Raw genomic sequence first — 19,478 nt, 5'->3', positions numbered from 1 at the left:
AGTTACACGAGGGATGAATCTGGCCTTTCCTGATTATTAATGGTTAGTGTTACGTCTTACATATTCAGACACACTAAAAAAAAACACTTATTGGATTTTGCCTTTAACAAAAGTTGCATTTATTTTTTCTAAACAGTTAATTACTACTTTTCTTTGTTTCCTCTTTAAATAATATCTTACATATTCTTGCTTTTTTTCCTCCCTTCTTCCTGTCACTGATTATGCGGTAGATCTCAGTCCTGAAGGTGAGTGAAAGAAAAGATATTAAAACTGGACAAAGTGTTATAACTGACAGCTGATTGTCAATGAAGCAGATTTGGAAGTGAACTGTGAATGTATTTTTTAGGAGGTGACTCTTACAAGCTTTTATATCCTCCTTGGAACAATGTTCTGGCTTGGCACTGCTCTAGGGATGACTGCTGGGAATTATGGGAGAGATTGAGGCTTAGACGTAAGGGGAGAATTATCCATAGGAAAAGTAGAATGCACCAATGATTATTTTTTTATTGACTTGTAATACATTTACACCTGCATAACATTGGAATCTTTAATATTAAAGTGTTTTATTCTATCTTGAGGACAGTGATGGCAAATGCAATTATATTATTATTGCTTACTTTATCTTTAGCCACCTTTCACCTTACAGTGCTATGTATTGCTCATCACCGTCAGCTGAATTTAAGCATTATTTTATTTAACCTTTCTTACTGTGAAAAAGCCTTCAGGATTTGAACTGGTGCCATGTTATCTATGCACAGAGTGAAACAGTAGCTCTGAGTGGTGTGAATTGCTTCCATTCATCCCAGTTCTTCTTAGAACTGTCTTATGGAAGGCTGAAAGTTGATATCTAGATGATTAAAAATACTAGCACACATGTTGTTCAAAATGTAGCCATGACTATGACAGGTATCATGGCTTCAAGTGGTGCCCAGCTATCAAAGTGACAATACACAGGAGGATAAAAGAGGGATAGAAAGATAACTAGCATCTAGGTAGGCTGAAAAAGAACGGTTCTTGAATTTTGGAGGCTCCCTATTGTCTGGATATGTTTAAAGCGTATATTAAGTCCCTGTGGGATATGCATTTATTTTTCTTATTTTATAAGAAATTTATTGGTTGTAAATTCCCCATTCACCCAAAAAAAGTAAGAGAAACCCCAGTTTGGAGGTCAGCTGGAAAGGAAGTCTCCAGCTGTTAGATTTCCCATTAGAGATGGGGTTGCTTAATAGGCATATGTTTTGAAGTCTTTTCCTTCTCAGCCTCTCTTTCATTACCCATCCATTTTTGAGCAGTCTGGGAGAGGTAGAGCTAAAGCTGCTGCAACTAGTGAGTAGGTAAATGAGACTGCTAGTGGCTGCCTTCCTTCTCTCTCTTTTGCTCCTGGTTTTGCTGAAGCAATAGAAGCACTCCAAGAAATGGAGTGACTCCAGCCCGGGGAACAGGCTGTGGTGCTATGCAACCACAAGTCTGCCACTGCAACACTCCCTACAAACCAGGAGGAGTGGCTGCAATGAAAATACTATTCATTTCCATCTGTTCTGGAGCGTGAGGTCAGCTACATGGGACCCAGGATACAGTAGAAGCAGGAGTATTTCAAACTATCACTGCTGCTAAGAATAGTTCTGCCTTACTGCATAGATGTGTTTATTTTAAATGCAATTTGATAGGATCAGACATCTCTTAGAAATGAAGAACCAGATCCTGCAACCTTTACTCATATGGGCAGTTTTTACTCAAGCCAATATTTCCCTCAGTTCAAGCATGAGTAAGATTGGAGAATTTTACCTGAGGATGTATTTATGGTAGGATTTTATTTGGGCTACTACAATGAGTACTGCAGTAGTTAAATTCAGCTCAGTCAGTAACAGAAAGGTCATAAATTCTTTGAATATTTAACATCCTGAATGCAGTCTCAGCTATTTCTTTCACCACACAAGGTTTTTTTATAAAGATATAATTAAGATTAATGCATTTACTTATATCTTACATGCACACAGTGTATCATATTTCAAACAAATGATATTTATAGGATCGGCTCTGGTTACATTACCAATGAGCAATTCTGCTTTTATACACGGGGAAAAAATTGTTATCGCATATGTTTTGTTATCCATTATTACTGTGTTAAAGTTACATGACATGTGCAAAGTATAACGTAACAGTAGACGAGGATGAGACAAGGCCTATTATGACATAATAGAAAGGGATCAGGGAAGTTCTGGCAGTCAGAGTTTGGTGCTTCTTTGGATTTCCTTGCTCCCATGTAAAATTACTCTAGAACACCCAAAGAAGTGTTCTGAAAGAATTCTCCAATATAAATTTTATACTCTAGTTATATATTTTTTAGCTTTTTGGTTCTGCTTCCCTTTGATTCAGTGATTTTTGGACTCTGTCTGTGTATGCCAGAGATAATTGAGATTTTTGTTTCAGGAAGTAAAGTTCTGTCATGTTTAGTTTTGATTTGCATTTCCTTTGCACATGTTGAAAAAATATTATTTATGTTGAGGCAAACTGAGAACTGGAGATCCAAGAGTAATTGTGTCATGATACTAGAAAAAAAACAAACTTGCTTTCAGTATGAAAATATTTCAAAATCTTTGTGGCAAATTCTGTTAAGTATTTCTTGTTGGCAACCCTCTGAAATATTTCAAGATTTAATATCAAGACTTTTGTATTATGTCACTATTGAGAGAAACAAAAAGATTTTTCACTATTTTTTCTAGTAGATTATGAAGAGATTTGTAAGAAAGTTATGTGAAGTTTGTTCAAGTCAGCATTTTCAAAATTCACAAGTTGATTGAGAAGCAAGTGTCCCTGAAACCCTGGAATGCCCCAGTTTTTAAGGCTTGTCTCTGACAGTTTTATATAAACAAGTTTTATTGTGATTTTTGTAAAGTGCTGGAGGCACTACCAGCCAGCGGCTCTAGTGAAGTTAACAACAGGCCAGCTGAATGCATGTATATCTGTTACTTGGCCTTGATACCTAACCCGATTTTTCAAGGCCTCCCAGTGATCTTGCCTCTGCACAAGTCCGTGAAGCAGCCCTTCCTTGCATATAGAGCAAATCCATAGGTAGCAAGAAAAAGAGGTGAGATGGCAGGGTATTGTTTGGCAGAGGAGAGGAAGGTTGAGCTCCTTTTTCTTTTATTACCTTCCATGCATGCTTCCCTGATTATCATAAATGTCACTTTCTTGCCTTCACATCTCTTCTGTTCCCACCCCAGCCATGAAAGGGGTCTTAGTTTATTCCATCTGAAAATCTGGTCATGCTAAACATTTAGGCTAAATTAAGATCTGACGAACTAATTGTCTGGAATGGTTGTGGAGATCCGGGGACTTTAGGAGAGAATGGGTGGTGGTACTGTGAAGCTGATACCAGTATCAGTATGGTAGACCTTTTTGCATACACAGGCTTTCTCCACATGAAAAAACAAAGATTCCCCTGATGGATGTTTTGGCAAAGGAAAGTGGCAGCTGCCTGCTCATTAGACTAAGGGCTTCCCATTTTACAGCTTCTAGGACTTCCATCATATATTATATATTCTATTCTATTCTATTCTAGCTAAGATCAAGTGTTATATTTCAGACTTGTTACCAATTTCAAAAGCATTGAGTCTTGGTTTACATTTGTGCATATTGTTGACAATTTCTGATTTGCATTTGAAAATAAATTAAAAGAAATCATATCTATTAAGAAAAATGTGTATTTCTGTTATGTAGAATAATTTTTCTCCCATTGTCGCTGAGTCCCAATAATGCAAAATGTAATTTTTCAGCAGTATGTTTCTAGCCAAAGATTGTAGCCAGTTCTGTCCATCTCTGCTTCTTTACTACATTACCAAATAAAAGATAAACTTTAATATGCATTTGAATAATAACTCACTATTGAAGCTGAATAAAAAGTGACTTGCTAGTTTCTTCAGTGCCACCATTCATTTAATGAATGGTTACCAACAGGAAGTCAGTGTTAATTGAATGTCAATTTTAATTAAAATTCAATAGCTTCCACTGTTGTTTGCAGTGGTGTTGTAGCTGTGTTGGTCCCAGGTTATTATAGAGACATCGTGACATAGGGTTAGGTAATATCTTTTACTGGACTAACTTCTGTTGATGAAAGAGACAAACTTTCAAGCTACAAGGAGCTACGCAGGCCAACCAATCTTCTTCATGCTTCCCAACATATACAAACAATGGCTGCCTCTGTGAGTCATCAAAGCATGTAAGGACATGTGATATACTCATGTGACTCAGGACTCCATCTTGGGCCAATAGCTTTCCACAGACAGGGACTGTGGACTTTGTTTGAGTAAAATTCCATACATATGGCAGAAGATATGAAAAGGGACAGCTCCATTTTGTCTTCATTTACTGCTTAATTTCTCTGGACTAGATTTCTAATAAGGAATCATAGAATCATAGAATATCAGGGTTGGAAGGGACCCCAGAAGGTCATCTAGTCCAACCCCCTGCTCAAAGCAGGACCAAGTCCCAGTTAAATCATCGCAGCTAGGGCTTTGTCAAGCCTGACCTTAAAAACCTCTAAGGAAGGAGATTCTACCACCTCCCTAGGTAACGCATTCCAGTGTTTCACCACCCTCTTAGTGAAAAAGTTTTTCCTAATATCCAATCTAAACCTCCCCCATTGCAACTTGAGACCATTACTCCTCGTTCTGTCATCTGCTACCATTGAGAACAGTCTAGAGCCATCCTCTTTGAAACCCCCTTTCAGGTAGTTGAAAGCAGCTATCAAATCCCCCCTCATTCTTCTCTTCTCCAGACTAAACAATCCCAGCTCCCTCAGCCTCTCCTCATAAGTCATGTGCTCTAGACCCCTAATCATTTTCGTTGCCCTTCGTTGTACTCTTTCCAATTTATCCACATCCTTCCTGTAGTGTGGGGCCCAAAACTGGACACAGTACTCCAGATGAGGCCTCACCAGTGTCGAATAGAGGGGAACGATCACGTCCCTCGATCTGCTCGCTATGCCCCTACTTATACAACCCAAAATGCCATTGGCCTTTTTGGCAACAAGGGCACACTGCTGACTCATATCCAGCTTCTCGTCCACTGTCACCCCTAGGTCCTTTTCCGCAGAACTGCTGCCGAGCCATTCGGTCCCTAGTCTGTAGCGGTGCATTGGATTCTTCCATCCTAAGTGCAGGACCCTGCATTTATCCTTATTGAACCTCATTAGATTTCTTTTGGCCCAATCCTCCAATTTGTCTAGGTCCTTCTGTATCCTATCCCTCCCCTCCAGCGTATCTACCACTCCTCCCAGTTTAGTATCATCCGCAAATTTGCTGAGAGTGCAATCCACACCATCCTCCAGATCATTTATGAAGATATTGAACAAAACGGGCCCCAGGACCGACCCCTGGGGCACTCCACTTGACACCGGCTGCCAACTAGACATGGAGCCATTGATCACTACCCGTTGAGCCCGACAATCTAGCCAGCTTTCTACCCACCTTATAGTGCATTCATCCAGCCCATACTTCCTTAACTTGCTGACAAGAATGCTGTGGGAGACCGTGTCAAAAGCTTTGCTAAAGTCAAGAAACAATACATCCACTGCTTTCCCTTCATCCACAGAACCAGTAATCTCATCATAAAAGGCGATTAGATTAGTCAGGCATGACCTTCCCTTGGTGAATCCATGCTGACTGTTCCTGATCACTTTCCTCTCCTCTAAGTGCTTCAGGATTGATTCTTTGAGGACCTGCTCCATGATTTTTCCAGGGACTGAGGTGAGGCTGACCGGCCTGTAGTTCCCAGGATCCTCCTTCTTCCCTTTTTTAAAGATGGGCACTACATTAGCCTTTTTCCAGTCATCTGGGACTTCCCCCGTTCGCCACGAGTTTTCAAAGATAATGGCTAAGGGCTCTGCAATCACAGCCGCCAATTCCTTCAGCACTCTCGGATGCAATTCGTCCGGCCCCATGGACTTGTGCACGTCCAGCTTTTCTAAATAGTCCCTAACCACCTCTATCTCTACAGAGGGCTGGCCATCTCTTCCCCATTTTGTGTTGCCCAGCACAGCAGTCTGGGAGCTGACCTTGTTAGTGAAAACAGAGGCAAAAAAAGCATTGAGTACATTAGCTTTTTCCACATCCTCTGTCACTAGCTTGCCTCCCTCATTCAGTAAGGGGCCCACACTTTCCTTGGCTTTCTTCTTGTTGCCAACATACCTGAAGAAACCCTTCTTGTTACTCTTGACATCTCTTGCTAGCTGCAGCTCCAGGTGCGATTTGGCCCTCCTGATATCTTTCCTACATGCCCGAGCAATATTTTTATACTCTTCCCTGGTCATATGTCCAAGCTTCCACTTCTTGTAAGCTTCTTTATGTTTAAGATCCGCTAGGATTTCACCATTAAGCCAAGCTGGTCGCCTGCCATATTTACTATTCTTTCGACTCATCGGGATGGTTTGTCCCTGTAACCTCAACAGGGATTCCTTGAAATACAGCCAGCTCTCCTGGACTCCCTTCCCTTTCATGTTAGTCCCCCAGGGGATCCTGGCCATCTGTTCCCTGAGGGAGTCAAAGTCTGCTTTCCTGAAGTCCAGGGTCCGTATCCTGCTGCCTACCTTTCTTCCCTGCGTCAGGATCCTGAACTCAACCAACTCATGGTCACTGCCTCCCAGATTCCCATCCACTTTTGCTTCCCCCACTAATTCTACCCGGTTTGTGAGCAGCAGGTCAAGAAAAGCGCTCCCCCTAGTTGGCTCCCCTAGCACTTGCACCAGGAAATTGTCCCCTACGCTTTCCAAAAACTTCCTGGATTGTCTATGCACCGCTGTATTGCTCTCCCAGCAGATATCAGGAAAATTAAAGTCACCCATGAGAATCAGGGCATGCGATCTAGTAGCTTCCGTGAGTTGCCGGAAGAAAGCCTCATCCACCTCATCCCCCTGGTCCGGTGGTCTATAGCAGACTCCCACCATGACATCACTCTTGTTGCACACACTTCTAAACTTAATCCAGAGACACTCAGGTTTTTCCACAGTTTCGTACCGGAGCTCTGAGCAGTCATACTGCTCCCTTACATACAGTGCTACTCCCCCACCTTTTCTGCCCTGCCTGTCCTTCCTGAACAGTTTATAACCATCCATGACTGTACTCCAGTCATGTGAGTTATCCCACCAAGTCTCTGTTATTCCAATCACGTCATAATTCCTTGACATCACCAGGACCTCCAGTTCTCCCTGCTTGTTTCCAAGGCTTTGTGCATTTGTATATAAGCACTTGAGATAACCTGTTGATCGCCCCTCATTCGCAGTATGAGGCAGGAGCCCTCCCCTCACAGACCTTCCTGCCTGTGCTTCCTCCCGGTATCCCGCTTTCCCACTTACCTCAGGGCTTTGGTCTCCTTCCCCCGGTGAACCTAGTTTAAAGCCCTCCTCACTAGGTTAGCCAGCCTGCTGGCAAAGATGTTCTTCCCTCTCTTCGTAAGATGGAGCCCGTCTCTGCCCAGCACTCCTCCTTCATGGAACACCATCCCATGGTCAAAGAATCCAAAGCCTTCTCTCCGACACCACCTGCGTAGCCATTCGTTGACCTCCACGATTCGACGGTCCCTACCCAGGCCTTTTCCTTCCACGGGGAGGATGGACGAGAACACCACTTGCGCCTCCAACTCCTTTATCCTTCTTCCCAGAGCCACATAGTCCGCAGTGATCCGCTCAAGGTCATTCTTGGCAGTATCATTGGTGCCCACGTGGAGAAGCAGGAAGGGGTAGCGATCCGAGGGCTTGATGAGTCTCGGCAGTCTCTCCGTCACATCACGAATCTTAGCCCCTGGCAAGCAGCAGACTTCTCGGTTTTCCCGGTCAGGGCGGCAGATAGATGACTCAGTCCCCCGGAGGAGAGAGTCCCCGACCACCACCACCCGCCTTCTCCTCTTGGGAGTGGTGGTCGTGGAACCTCCAACCTCAGGACATCGCATCTCATGCCTCCCAACCAGCGGAGTCTCCTTCCGCTTTCTCCCCCCAGACATATCATCTGGTCCACTCTCCGCATTGGTACCTGTGGAGAGAACATGAAAGCGGTTAGTTACCTGTGTCTGTGTTACTGGAACCCGGACATTCCGCTTACCTCTTCTGGAGGTCACATGTTGCCAAGCTTCTTCACTGGCCTCTTGGCTCCTCTGTGCAACCTGCTCTATATCTTTAGAGCTTTGTGCCCCTAGAAGGCTATCCTGAGTTTGGTCCAGAAAATCCTCAGTCTCTCGTATACAACGCAGGGTCGTTACCTGTTGCTCCAGACCTTCAATCTTCTCTTCCAATATGGAGACCAGCTTGCACTTTGTACAGACAAAGTCGCTTCTGTCCTGTGGAAGAAAGACAAACATGGCACATCCAGTGCAGGTCACAACAGCTGAACCCCCCCCTTCCATATCACCTACCTACTATGAGCTTCCTCAGAGACGTTGGCAAGATGTAAGCCTCACTGGGCTCACTCCAGGCGAACTCCCAGGCAAACTCCTGCTGTGAGCTGCTCTGCTGTCCCCGCTGCTCCGCTGCCGCTCAGCTGGTTCGCGAGGCTCTGGCTATTTTTAAACAGCCAGGCTTCCCTGACGCAAACACACAGACACCCTAATGCCCGCCCCCTGCAGGCTAGCAGCCAATCAGACACTCACTCAGGCTCCCTCCCAGCAAACACACGCTCGGATACTTCCTCAGCAAGCAAACACACACACACTCGGATACTTACCAGTCCCAGGCAAACTCCTGCTGTGAGCTGCTCTGCTGTCCCCGCTGCTCCGCTGGTTCGCTGCCGCTCAGCTGGTTCGCGAGGCTCCGGCTATTTTTAAACAGCCAGGCTTCCCTGACGCAAACACACAGACACCCTAATGCCCGCCCCCTGCAGGCTAGCAGCCAATCAGACACTCACTCAGGCTCCCTCCCAGCAAACACACGCTCGGATACTTCCTCAGCAAGCAAACACACACACACTCGGATACTTACCAGTCCCAGGCAAACTCCTGCTGTGAGCTGCTCTGCTGTCCCCGCTGCTCCGCTGGTTCGCTGCCGCTCAGCTGGTTCGCGAGGCTCCGGCTATTTTTAAACAGCCAGGCTTCCCTGACGCAAACACACAGACACCCTAATGCCCGCCCCCTGCAGGCTAGCAGCCAATCAGACACTCACTCAGGCTCCCTCCCAGCAAACACACGCTCGGATACTTCCTCAGCAAGCAAACACACACACACTCGGATACTTACCAGTCCCAGGCAAACTCCTGCTGTGAGCTGCTCTGCTGTCCCCGCTGCTCCGCTGGTTCGCTGCCGCTCAGCTGGTTCGCGAGGCTCCGGCTATTTTTAAACAGCCAGGCTTCCCTGACGCAAACACACAGACACCCTAATGCCCGCCCCCTGCAGGCTAGCAGCCAATCAGACACTCACTCAGGCTCCCTCCCAGCAAACACACGCTCGGATACTTCCTCAGCAAGCAAACACACACACACTCGGATACTTACCAGTCCCAGGCAAACTCCTGCTGTGAGCTGCTCTGCTGTCCCCGCTGCTCCGCTGGTTCGCTGCCGCTCAGCTGGTTCGCGAGGCTCCGGCTATTTTTAAACAGCCAGGCTTCCCTGACGCAAACACACAGAAGCTCTAAACAAGGACTGATGACCCCCAATCTGTTTGCATGATTCCAGATTATCATTGCTACAAACCTGATAAGGACTTTGCAATCACTTGTGTATATATGATCTATTAACCATTTATAACTCTTTTCTTAGTTTCCTTTATTAATAAACCTTTAGTTTTTACTTACTAAAGGATTGGTATCAGCACAATTGTTGGGTGAAATCTGAATTATATATTTACCTGGCTACGTGGCTAGTCTCTTAGGATTGGAAGGACCCTCTAACTGATTAAATTGGTTTTCAGTAATCACTCATCATCAAGTCTAGTGTCTGGGTGGCGAACCAAAGATTGGAATGCCTAAGCAGGCTGTATTTTTGATGTCTTGCTAACCAATGTGGTGATCCAGAAGTTCACTTTTGTTGCTGGCTTGGTATAATCTAATGATAGAATAACCACCAGTTTGGGTGTGAATCTGCCCCATTTCTCAGCAGTCTGTCCTAAATTTGGCATCCCCAGCTGTGACTAGTGAGGCATGGTGACACCTACACACTGATCTGTGTCATAATGATGGCATCATTGCCTGCCTCAAATATCTACAAGATAATGGATAATACTCAGATATCCACCCAAAGCATATTGCCAAACTTACCTATTTCATCCTCACCCATAACAATTTTACATTCAATAACAAACACTTTGTCCAAATCATGGGATCAGTCATGGGTACTAGGATGGCTTCCCATATGCCAAACTCTTCCTGGGCCACATTGAAGAAGAATTTCTGGACATATGCACCACAAAAACTAATGATATAACTGAGCTATATCAATGATATTTTCATCCTCTGGACAGATGACCCAAAGTACCTCATAGATATCCACCAGAAGTTCACCAAGCACCACCAATCTATCAGATTTTCTCTAGAACACTGCAACATTAGCACCAACTTCCTGGACGCCACAATCAGCTTCAGTTATGGAACTTGTATACAATAAACCCGTGGATCGCCACACCAACCTTCACAGATCCAATAACTACCTCAAACACACCAAGAAATCTGTTATCTACAGCCAGGCACTTAGATACACAGGATATGCTCTGAGGAGAAAGTCCTGGATCCATACCGTAACACACTTAAAACCATCTTGTAGCAAAGAGGCATGGATGCCCTCGGAGACTGAGAGTGAGAGATGGCCAGATGCCCACTGGTGGATGGAACCAGGAAGGACACACTCACCACACCAGAAGCAGAGGAGACAGGAACAGGAGGTATAAAAAGCAGGTCCCATAGCTCAGTTGAGCAGCATCTGCTAAAGGAGACACATGTGTTCTTCCCACTGCTGATGCAGGAGTCCACAGAAGATTTTAGTTACCCTGAGGACTCACCTGAGCTGCCAGACCCAACCAATGCTGTGGAGCTGTTGGGGTTGCCACTGGCGGTGCACCCCGAGGAGACTCCAGTCTCTCTCAATACTGAGGTGCCACCTCGTGGACCATTGCAGTGGAACTCCTAAAGATCTTTGCCTGGGTGGGCATGCTCCATGACATCCTCGCGGACCAGGGCGCAAACTTTACATCCCAACTCCTCTGAGAGGTCTGGAGCCTCTTGAGGATCAAAAGACTCCAGACATCCGTATACCATCCACAGATGGATGGTTTGGTTGAGCAGTTCAACCGAACATTAAAGAGAATGCTCTGGAAATTTCCCCCGGAAGAACTTCGCCAATGGGACCAACTTCTTTCTCCCCTGTTGCTCGCCGTTTGGGAGGTACCACAAGCTTCCACTAAATTTTCTCCATTCGAGCTGTTATATGGCCACCAGCTGCAGGGATTGCTGGATTTCACCAGGGAGACATGGGAGCAGACCCCATCCTGAGCCCAGGGCATACTCCAATATGTACTGCAGCTCCATGAATGCCTGGCTCATGTAGGGGCCTTCATGAAGGAGAACCTCTGAGCTGCCCAAGGAGTCCAAGTGAGAGGATGTGATCGGAGCACATGTGTGCAGACCTTCAAACCAGGAGACTGAGTCCTTGTACTGCTCCCCTCAGAGGAGTCAAAACTGCTAGCATACTGGCAGGGTCTGTATGAGATCATCTGCCAGATGGGCCCTGTCAACTATGAGGTCTGACAGCCTGACCGGAAAAAGAAGATCTTGATTTACCTTGTTGATCTTCTGAAACCCTGGTGTGAAAGGGAAGGGCTGTTAATAATCCTGTCCCCCCTGGAACCCGAACTGGGGCCACAGACCCCCATGGGAACAGAATCTGAGATGTTCGGGGATACATTCTCAGAGGATCAGCTAAAGCAGGCCAGATGTCTTATTGAGGCTTTTCCTAGGACTTTTACTGCTGTGCTGGGAGAGACCACCCAGATCCACCATATCATTACACCAAACCCAGAGAAGTTGTCTGTGGAACAACCTGACCACTCCTGTGCCACATGTGGGACACAGTAGAACAGGAGGTCTAAGCTATGTTGGAACTTGGGGTCATCGAGCGGTCCTCTAGTGAGTGGCAGAGCCCTATCATGCTCATCCCTAAACCGGACGGGACCCGTTGATTCTGTGTAGATTTCTGGAGGGTTAATGCAATTTTCTTGATTTGATGCCTACCCGATGACATGGGTAGACGAGCTCCTTGACCGCCTGGGGGATGTATGTTAGTATGTTACTAACCTTGATTTAATGAAGGGATACTGGCAGATCCCACTGGAGCCCAGCTCAAAGGAAAAGATAGCCTTTGCCACCCCCAGTGGACTCTACCAGTTTACCAAGATGCCCTTCGGTTTCCACATAGAACCATAGATATCAGAGTTGGAAGGGACCTCAGGAAGTCATCTAGTCCAACCCCCTGTTCAAAGCAGGACCAATCCCAAATTTTTGCCCCAGATCCCTAAATGCCCCCCTCAAGGATTGAACTCACAACCCTGAGTTTAGCAGGCCAATGCTCAAACCACTGAGCTATCCCTCCCCCCCCCCAAAAATAAAAAAAAATATGCCTCCTGCAATGTTCCAGCACTTAATGGACCATCTGCTGCAACTCCACGGTGAGTATGATGCAGTTTACCTGGACGACATGGTCAAATACAGTCACCACTGGGAGGACCACCTGAATCAGGTGGAAGCTGTCTTGAGGACTCTCTGCAGGGCAGGTCTCGCTGCCAACCCCAAGAAATGCCAGATCAGGTGGTAGGAAACAACTTACCAAGGATATACCTTGGGGTGAGGCAAGCTGCGACCCCTACTCAGAAAAATCCAGAAGATCCAGGATCACTCGGCCTCAACCGCTGTGAAACAGGTCTGGCAATTCCTGGGACTAGTGGGATATTATCGGCACTTCATCCCAGACTTTGCAACCATTGCCGCTCCCTTCACTGGGCTGCTTATCAAAGACCAGCCACTGTGGGTGCGGTGGAAACCTGACTGCAAGGTAGCCTGTCAGGCTCTGAAAGACCATCTATGCAGAGAGCCCATACTATATCGCCCTGATTTTACATGCTGGTTCATCGTCCAAACTGATGCTTCAACAGTGGGAGTAAGGGCTGTCCTCTTGCAGGACATTGATGGTGAAGAGCACTCGGTAGTATACATCAGCTGTAAGCTGTTCCCGTGGGAGCGGAACTACTCAGTAATTGAGAAAGAGGCTCTACTTGTCAAATGGGCCTTAGAAGCGCTTCACCACTACCTCCTTGAGAGCCCCTTCGTGGTAGTGACTGAACACGTGCTGCTGAAATGGCTCCAGCAGATGAAAGATACCAACACCCGGCTGATGCGCTGGTACCTAACTCTATATCCATTCGCCTTTACCATTCAACATTGAGCCAGTAAGGAGCACGCCAATGCAGACACGTTGTCACGACTGGGGGAAGGGGACCTGACCAGCCCTGGAGACTGGGAACTGGGTTTGCGGGATGTGTGTATAGCAAAGAGACATGGCCGCCCTCTGAGATTGACAGTGAGGTACAGCCCAGATGCCCCTGGTGGGCAGAACCAGGAAGGCCACGCTTACCACACCGGAAGCAGAGGGAACAGGAAGTATAAAAGACGGGCCCTGTAGCTCAGTTGAGCAGCATCTGCCAAAGACGACGGATGTGTTCTCCCCACTGCTGATGCAGGAGCCCACAGAAGTCTTCAGTTACCCTGAGAACTCGCCTAAGCTGCCAGACCCAACCAATGCTGAGGAGCTCTTGGGGTTGCCACTGATAGTGTAGCCTGAGGAGACACCAGACTCTCACTGCATCAAGGTACCAAAGCTAGAGAGAGTAGGGAGTAGCCCAGGGAAACTAGACAACAGTCTGGTAAAGTGCAGGCCTGTTATAAAGTCAGCGTATTGTGGGTGGATCCCCGCTGACCTAGTGGCGGACCACTCTGCCACTGTTAAGGTCCTGGGCTGGGACACAGTGGAGTTGAGTGGGCCTGTGTCCCCCTTTTCCCTGGGGTAGCAGCCTCCCCAGCTTTGGCCAGAAGGCCTGTAAGAGTCTACTGTCTGCTGAGCTAGGATGCTAGACTGTGTGGGGTGCTCACCCCTTGCCAGCGCCCCCTAGACTGTGTGGGGCGCTCATGCCTGCTTGAAGACTGGCTCCTAGACTCTTACCTGCTCTACTCTGCCTGAGGGTTGGAGTTCTAGACCAGTGGTCTCCAAACTTTTTGGCTCGCACACCCCCAGGGTGATCTGCTGCAGGCGCACCGCCAACGGAAGAAGAGCAGAAGACCTGCTGCAGGTGGGCCGCTGGAGTGGAACACCAGCCGTGGATGAGCAGAGCAGCTGCCGAAGAAAAAAAAACTGTGGAGTGCCGTCCGGCGGCACTATTGCTGCCGTGCACCCCCTGGGGTCATCTTGCTCACCCCCAGAGGGTGTGCGCACCCCAGTTTGGAGATGACTGCTCTAGACTGCTTAGTGCCACGCCCTGCCAAGGGCCTGGGTCCCTGAACTGTTCACTGCTCTACTGTGCCTTTGGGTTTGAGCCCTAGAGACAGTTAATTTCCCCCTTGTACAGACTGCCATTCTAGGTGCATGACAGCAAAGAGATGTGGCTGCCGTCGGAGTTTCACGGTAAGGGACTGCCACTCACACCTACACACCTTTACCAAATAAGGACACTCTGAGATAAGTAGATTGCATTATGGAATGGGCTATCCAAATACCCTGGGAAACTGCTTCAATACAGGGGGAAAAATACTAATTGCACATATCATCTGCAACCCCACTGAAACCCATACATGGCATCACGAAGCAATTACAACCCATACTCAATGGGAATCACATCCTGAAAAAAATCTTTCCTGAACTTTCTCTTCTATCTTTCAAACAACCCCAGAATCTTGCCAACCTCATCAGAAGCAAGCTACCCAGAGACAAGGGCCTATCAACTCCAAGTGCCACCAGCTCCTGTCATAACAACAGATGTAAAACCTGTATATGTATCTCCACTGTTATAATAATCAGTATTTCCCATGCCACACATTTCAAGATCCATCAGTCCTACACATGGCTATCACAACATGTGGTGTATCTCATCCGGTGAACTAAATGCCCCAATAACAACTAGGAGGATGAAACCAGACAATCACTATGCTTTCAAATGAACTCACACAGAAAAATGAGGAAAGACAAAAACCCTATATCACTCATGGGTAAACACTTTTCACAAAATGATCACTGCATATCTGATCTCTCAGTCCCTTGCCCTCAAAGGAAACCTGCACAAAACCTTCAGTAGCCTTGGAGCTTACGTTCATAACTTTGCTAGACACTAAGAATCATGGTATTAATAAAGACACTATTATAATAAACCATGAATCTCATCTGTAACCCACTAAGCACCTTTTTTTTTTTGTCCTAAAGACTAACAAATTTATTTGATCATAAGCTTTCGTGAGCTACAGCTCACTTCATCAGATGCATTCGGTGGAAAATACAGTGGGGAGATTTATACACACACACACACACACACACACACACACACACACACACACACACACACACACACACACACACACACACACACACACACACACACACACACACACACACACACACACACACACACACACAGAACATGAAACAATGGGTTTTATCATACATGCTGTAAGGAGAGTGATCACTTAAGATGAGCTATTACCAGCAGGAGGGGGGGGGGGAGGAGGAAAACCTTTTGTTGTGGTGATCAAGGTGAGCCATTTCCAGCAGTTAACAAGAACATCTGAGGAACGGTGGGGTGGGGGGAGAAATAACATGGGGAAATAGTTTTATTTTATGTAATGACCCATCCACTCCCAGTCTCTATTCAAGCCTAAGTTAATTGTATCCAGTTTGCAAATTAATTCCAATTCAGCAGTCTCTCGTTGGAGTCTGTTTTTGAAGCTTTTTTGTTGAGGGATAGCCAATCTCAGGTCTGTAATCGTGTGACCGGAGAGATTGAAGCGTTCTCCGACTGGTTTCAAAAACAGACTCCAACGAGAGACTGCTGAATTGGAATTAATTTGCAAACTGGATACAATTAACTTAGGCTTGAATAGAGACTGGGAGGGGATGGGTTATTACATAAAGCAAAACTATTTCCCCTTGTTATTTCTCACCCCACCCCACCCTCCACTGTTCCTCAGACTTCTTGTTAACTGCTGGAAATGGCTCACCTTGATTATCACCACAAAAGGTTTTCCTCCTTCCCCCCCTCCTTCCTGCTGGTAATAGCTCATCTTAAGTGATCACTCTCCTTACAGTGTGTATGATAAAACCCATTGTTTCATGTTCTCTGTGTGTGTATATATATAAATCTCCTCACTGTATTTTCCACCGAATGCATCCAATGAAGTGAGCTGTAGCTCACGAAAGCTTATGCTCAAATAAATTTTAGTCTCTAAGGTGCCACAAGTCCTCCTTTTCTTTTTGCCAATACAGACTAACGTGGCTGCTACTCTGAAACCTTTTTTTGTCCTATGACTGCAGAGCTGTTAACAGGTTACTTCACCTTCAGTGGTCTCTCACAATATGTGTTAACTGCTTATGCTAAACAATTGGTTCCACCTTGTATTTAGATGCTTTACTCAGAGTACCTTTCCCAGCCCCGAAGAAGAGCTCTGTGGAGTTCGAAAGCTTGACTGTTTCCATTCCCAGAAGTTGGCCAAGTAAAAGATATTACCTCACCAACCTTGTCTCTTTAATTTTAATTAAGAATTTTATTTTCAAATCGATTGTATAACTCACTAATGTTGAAATGCGAAGTTTCAGGATGTTGTTCAATTGAAAGTGGATGCAGCATTCTTTTACGCTGGTTTAGCCAAATGTAGTATAGCATGGTGTGCAGTGATAATTTGTAATGTCTTATTGCTTATTCTGCAGCTCACTGTAGTTATGGTTGTAGCATGCTTAAAGTTGACATTTAATTTTTTTAAGTATAAATGTCTGTTTTTGTTAGAAATTGCACCCAGCCCTTTATAAGCAAAAATCAAAAGGTATCTTTTCAATGTGCTACCTTCTTTCTTATATATTCTATCAAAGGTTAGACAAATGTTAACATCTACTGGACAGAATTTTATTAAGCCAAAACTTTTTGTCATTTGATGGAGGACAGATTTTGTTTAATGGTATGACAAAAACAAACAAGCATGTATGTTCTGAAAAAGTGTGTAGTTGTCATGTGTGACAAAGCTCTGTCCTTGCCTCCGTGGGTCCCGCGTTTCCTGGCTGATTTTGCTAGCCTCAGAGGCTCATTGTGACCCTCCACGTAACCTTTCTTTCTCTAGAGATAAGGGTCACGGTCTACTGAGCCATTTTCATCATAAGCCAGCGAGGGAGGTGAGGAGAAGTTATCCTTCCTTGCACAGTCTCTGTTGTCTCCCAGTCTCAGTGATTAATCAGGGGGCAAAGGTGGGGGAGGGGGGGCCCTGGCCCACCCTCTACTCCGGGCTCCAAACTAGGGACCCTAATAGTATCAGCTATGGTAGCTGACCTTTTAGAAACATGACATGTACAATTCCCTGGGCTACTTTCCTCACAGCAGCCCTCACTTCCTCAAGCTCCACTTCACCCTTACCTCAGGGCCTCCTTCCTTGTACCTGATATGGTGTGTACTACTCGGCCTCTCCAACCACGCAACTTCTTCCCACGGCTCCTGACATGCACACCCACCTGACTGACTGGCAGGCTTTTAACTAGTTTCAGCCAGCCCCTGATTGGCTTCAGGTGTCCCAATCAATCTAACCTTCTCCCTGCCTTCTGGAAAGTTCTTAATTGACCGCAGGTGTCTTAATTGACCTGGAGCAGCTTCCATTTCACTTATCCTGGTACCATGGATTTGTTTAGCCTGGAGCTAATATATCTATCTCCCACTACTCTTCCATAGCCATCTGGCCTTGTCCCGTCACACATGATAATTGAGAGGAGTGCATAATACATTGCTGCTGTATCCATACACTCCATTCAACACATGAGGCATATGCCGTACAACTCGCAGTCATATTAAAGTGGAATTGTTTGGCTGAAGGTCTGTACAAACATATAATATTCTTTAGTGCTATATAGTCACTATAAATATAGATATACAGCTTTAATTGATTTGGTTAATACTATTTTCATGGAGTCTGAAACCAAAACATTCAGTTTTTAATTTGTCATTAATAGAGTGTTTTTCATTGTTAGTTTTAATACCATGTTTAGGTTGAAAATTAACCTTAATCCAAAAGTTTGCATGGCTTGACCATTTTGTGTTAATGAGTTCCTGATCTACACTAAAAATGTATATAGCTTTTTGATAAACAATGTCATGAAATGTCTTGCCCTCAGAATACAGATATTGTCACTGTCAATGCAAATTGTCTGTCCTGTCATTTCAGGAATACCAAGAGTTGCTCAGTGCAAATTTAGACTACCCTTGCGGTTAATTTGCTTTCCAGCTCAACCTTCAAAAACAGCAAACCACAAACTAACTATTGATACCAATAAACCTCCTGTCAGTCTTGTGAACCTTTTTCCAGGTAGGACTTTTGATGGTGATGTGTCTGTAATATAAGAAATGTTAGGAATTCAGATCGGAATCTTTCATCATGAAGTAATGATAGGGTAATTATAAGATAATTGCCAAATGATAAATATAAAGCTGAATATTTTTGTTTGGCTTTAGTTTTCAAAGGTATGATATGTATTATCAGGATATCAATGTAAGGCTTTACATTTTGTTAAAATATTATAATAATTTATTTTGGTTTACTGCATGGAAACCAACATATCAAAATGCTTCATTTGTGTCTGTGATGTTGCATTACTTCAAGTGTGAATATTTTCCCTTTTATTTATATGCAATATACTGTATGTATTGATTTTCAAATGTATTTAAGCTTCAGGTAAGTATCCTATAAAAACTTGCTTTTCTGGGTTTTTGTGTCTTCTGCGTTTAGGTTTCAGTATAGGTTCCAGTGTTATCTGAAAGCTTTGAAATTTTTTCCCTGTTATGAGTTTCTGTTTTATAGATTATTTTTTAAAATAGTGCATTTTATTTTATAATTTTGCGATTCACATCAATATTTTATTGATCAAATTGAAAAATGAAATAAGACTGTTTTCAAAAAGAGAAATCTACATAGAGCGACATTTACAATTTGTCCAAAGTCCCAAAACCAGTTTGTACTGGTTCAGAACAACACATATAATTACAGTATTTAATTAAAATTTATGTTACAGACTTGTGGCCAAAAGGGTGCATCAAATTGTGTAGCTTTAAATTCATCTTTTTTACAGTGGCTGAATAAGGAGCTGAATAGATCCTCTTGTGACCTCTGAGGAAACTGGGTTTGTGTGGGTTCATTAATGCATATTGACTATTGTCTCCTCTCCTCCTTCTGATTTTTTTGTGATGATGGTGGAGTTATGTAATACCCTTGGTCCAGCCCTTTT

General features: G+C 44.9%; 1 protein-coding gene across 21 annotated transcripts in view; it reads left to right on the top strand.

Annotated features, from left to right (window-relative positions):
* The window catches only part of BBS9 (Bardet-Biedl syndrome 9), a 461,967-nt gene that overhangs the window by 106,419 nt on the left and 336,070 nt on the right, over positions 1-19,478 (top strand). For 16 of the 21 annotated variants that reach the window (XM_038389485.2, XM_043508761.1, XM_043508760.1 and 13 more), the window contains 2 exons: positions 231-245; positions 18,422-18,562. The exons of 1 other annotated variant lie outside the window; for it this stretch is intronic. In XM_038389485.2, coding sequence (XP_038245413.1) covers positions 231-245; positions 18,422-18,562 — 156 coding nt within the window. The remainder of the gene's footprint in view (positions 1-230; positions 246-18,421; positions 18,563-19,478) is intronic. 4 more of the 21 variants (XM_038389486.2, XM_043508762.1, XM_043508754.1 and 1 more) reach the window with 1 other exon arrangement.

The sequence above is a fragment of the Dermochelys coriacea genome, chromosome 2, assembly GCF_009764565.3.
Source record: "Dermochelys coriacea isolate rDerCor1 chromosome 2, rDerCor1.pri.v4, whole genome shotgun sequence".
NCBI classification, from domain to species: domain Eukaryota; kingdom Metazoa; phylum Chordata; order Testudines; family Dermochelyidae; genus Dermochelys; species Dermochelys coriacea.
Note: the sequence above shows the minus strand (reverse complement) of the source record. Positions and strands in the feature narration are given on the sequence as shown.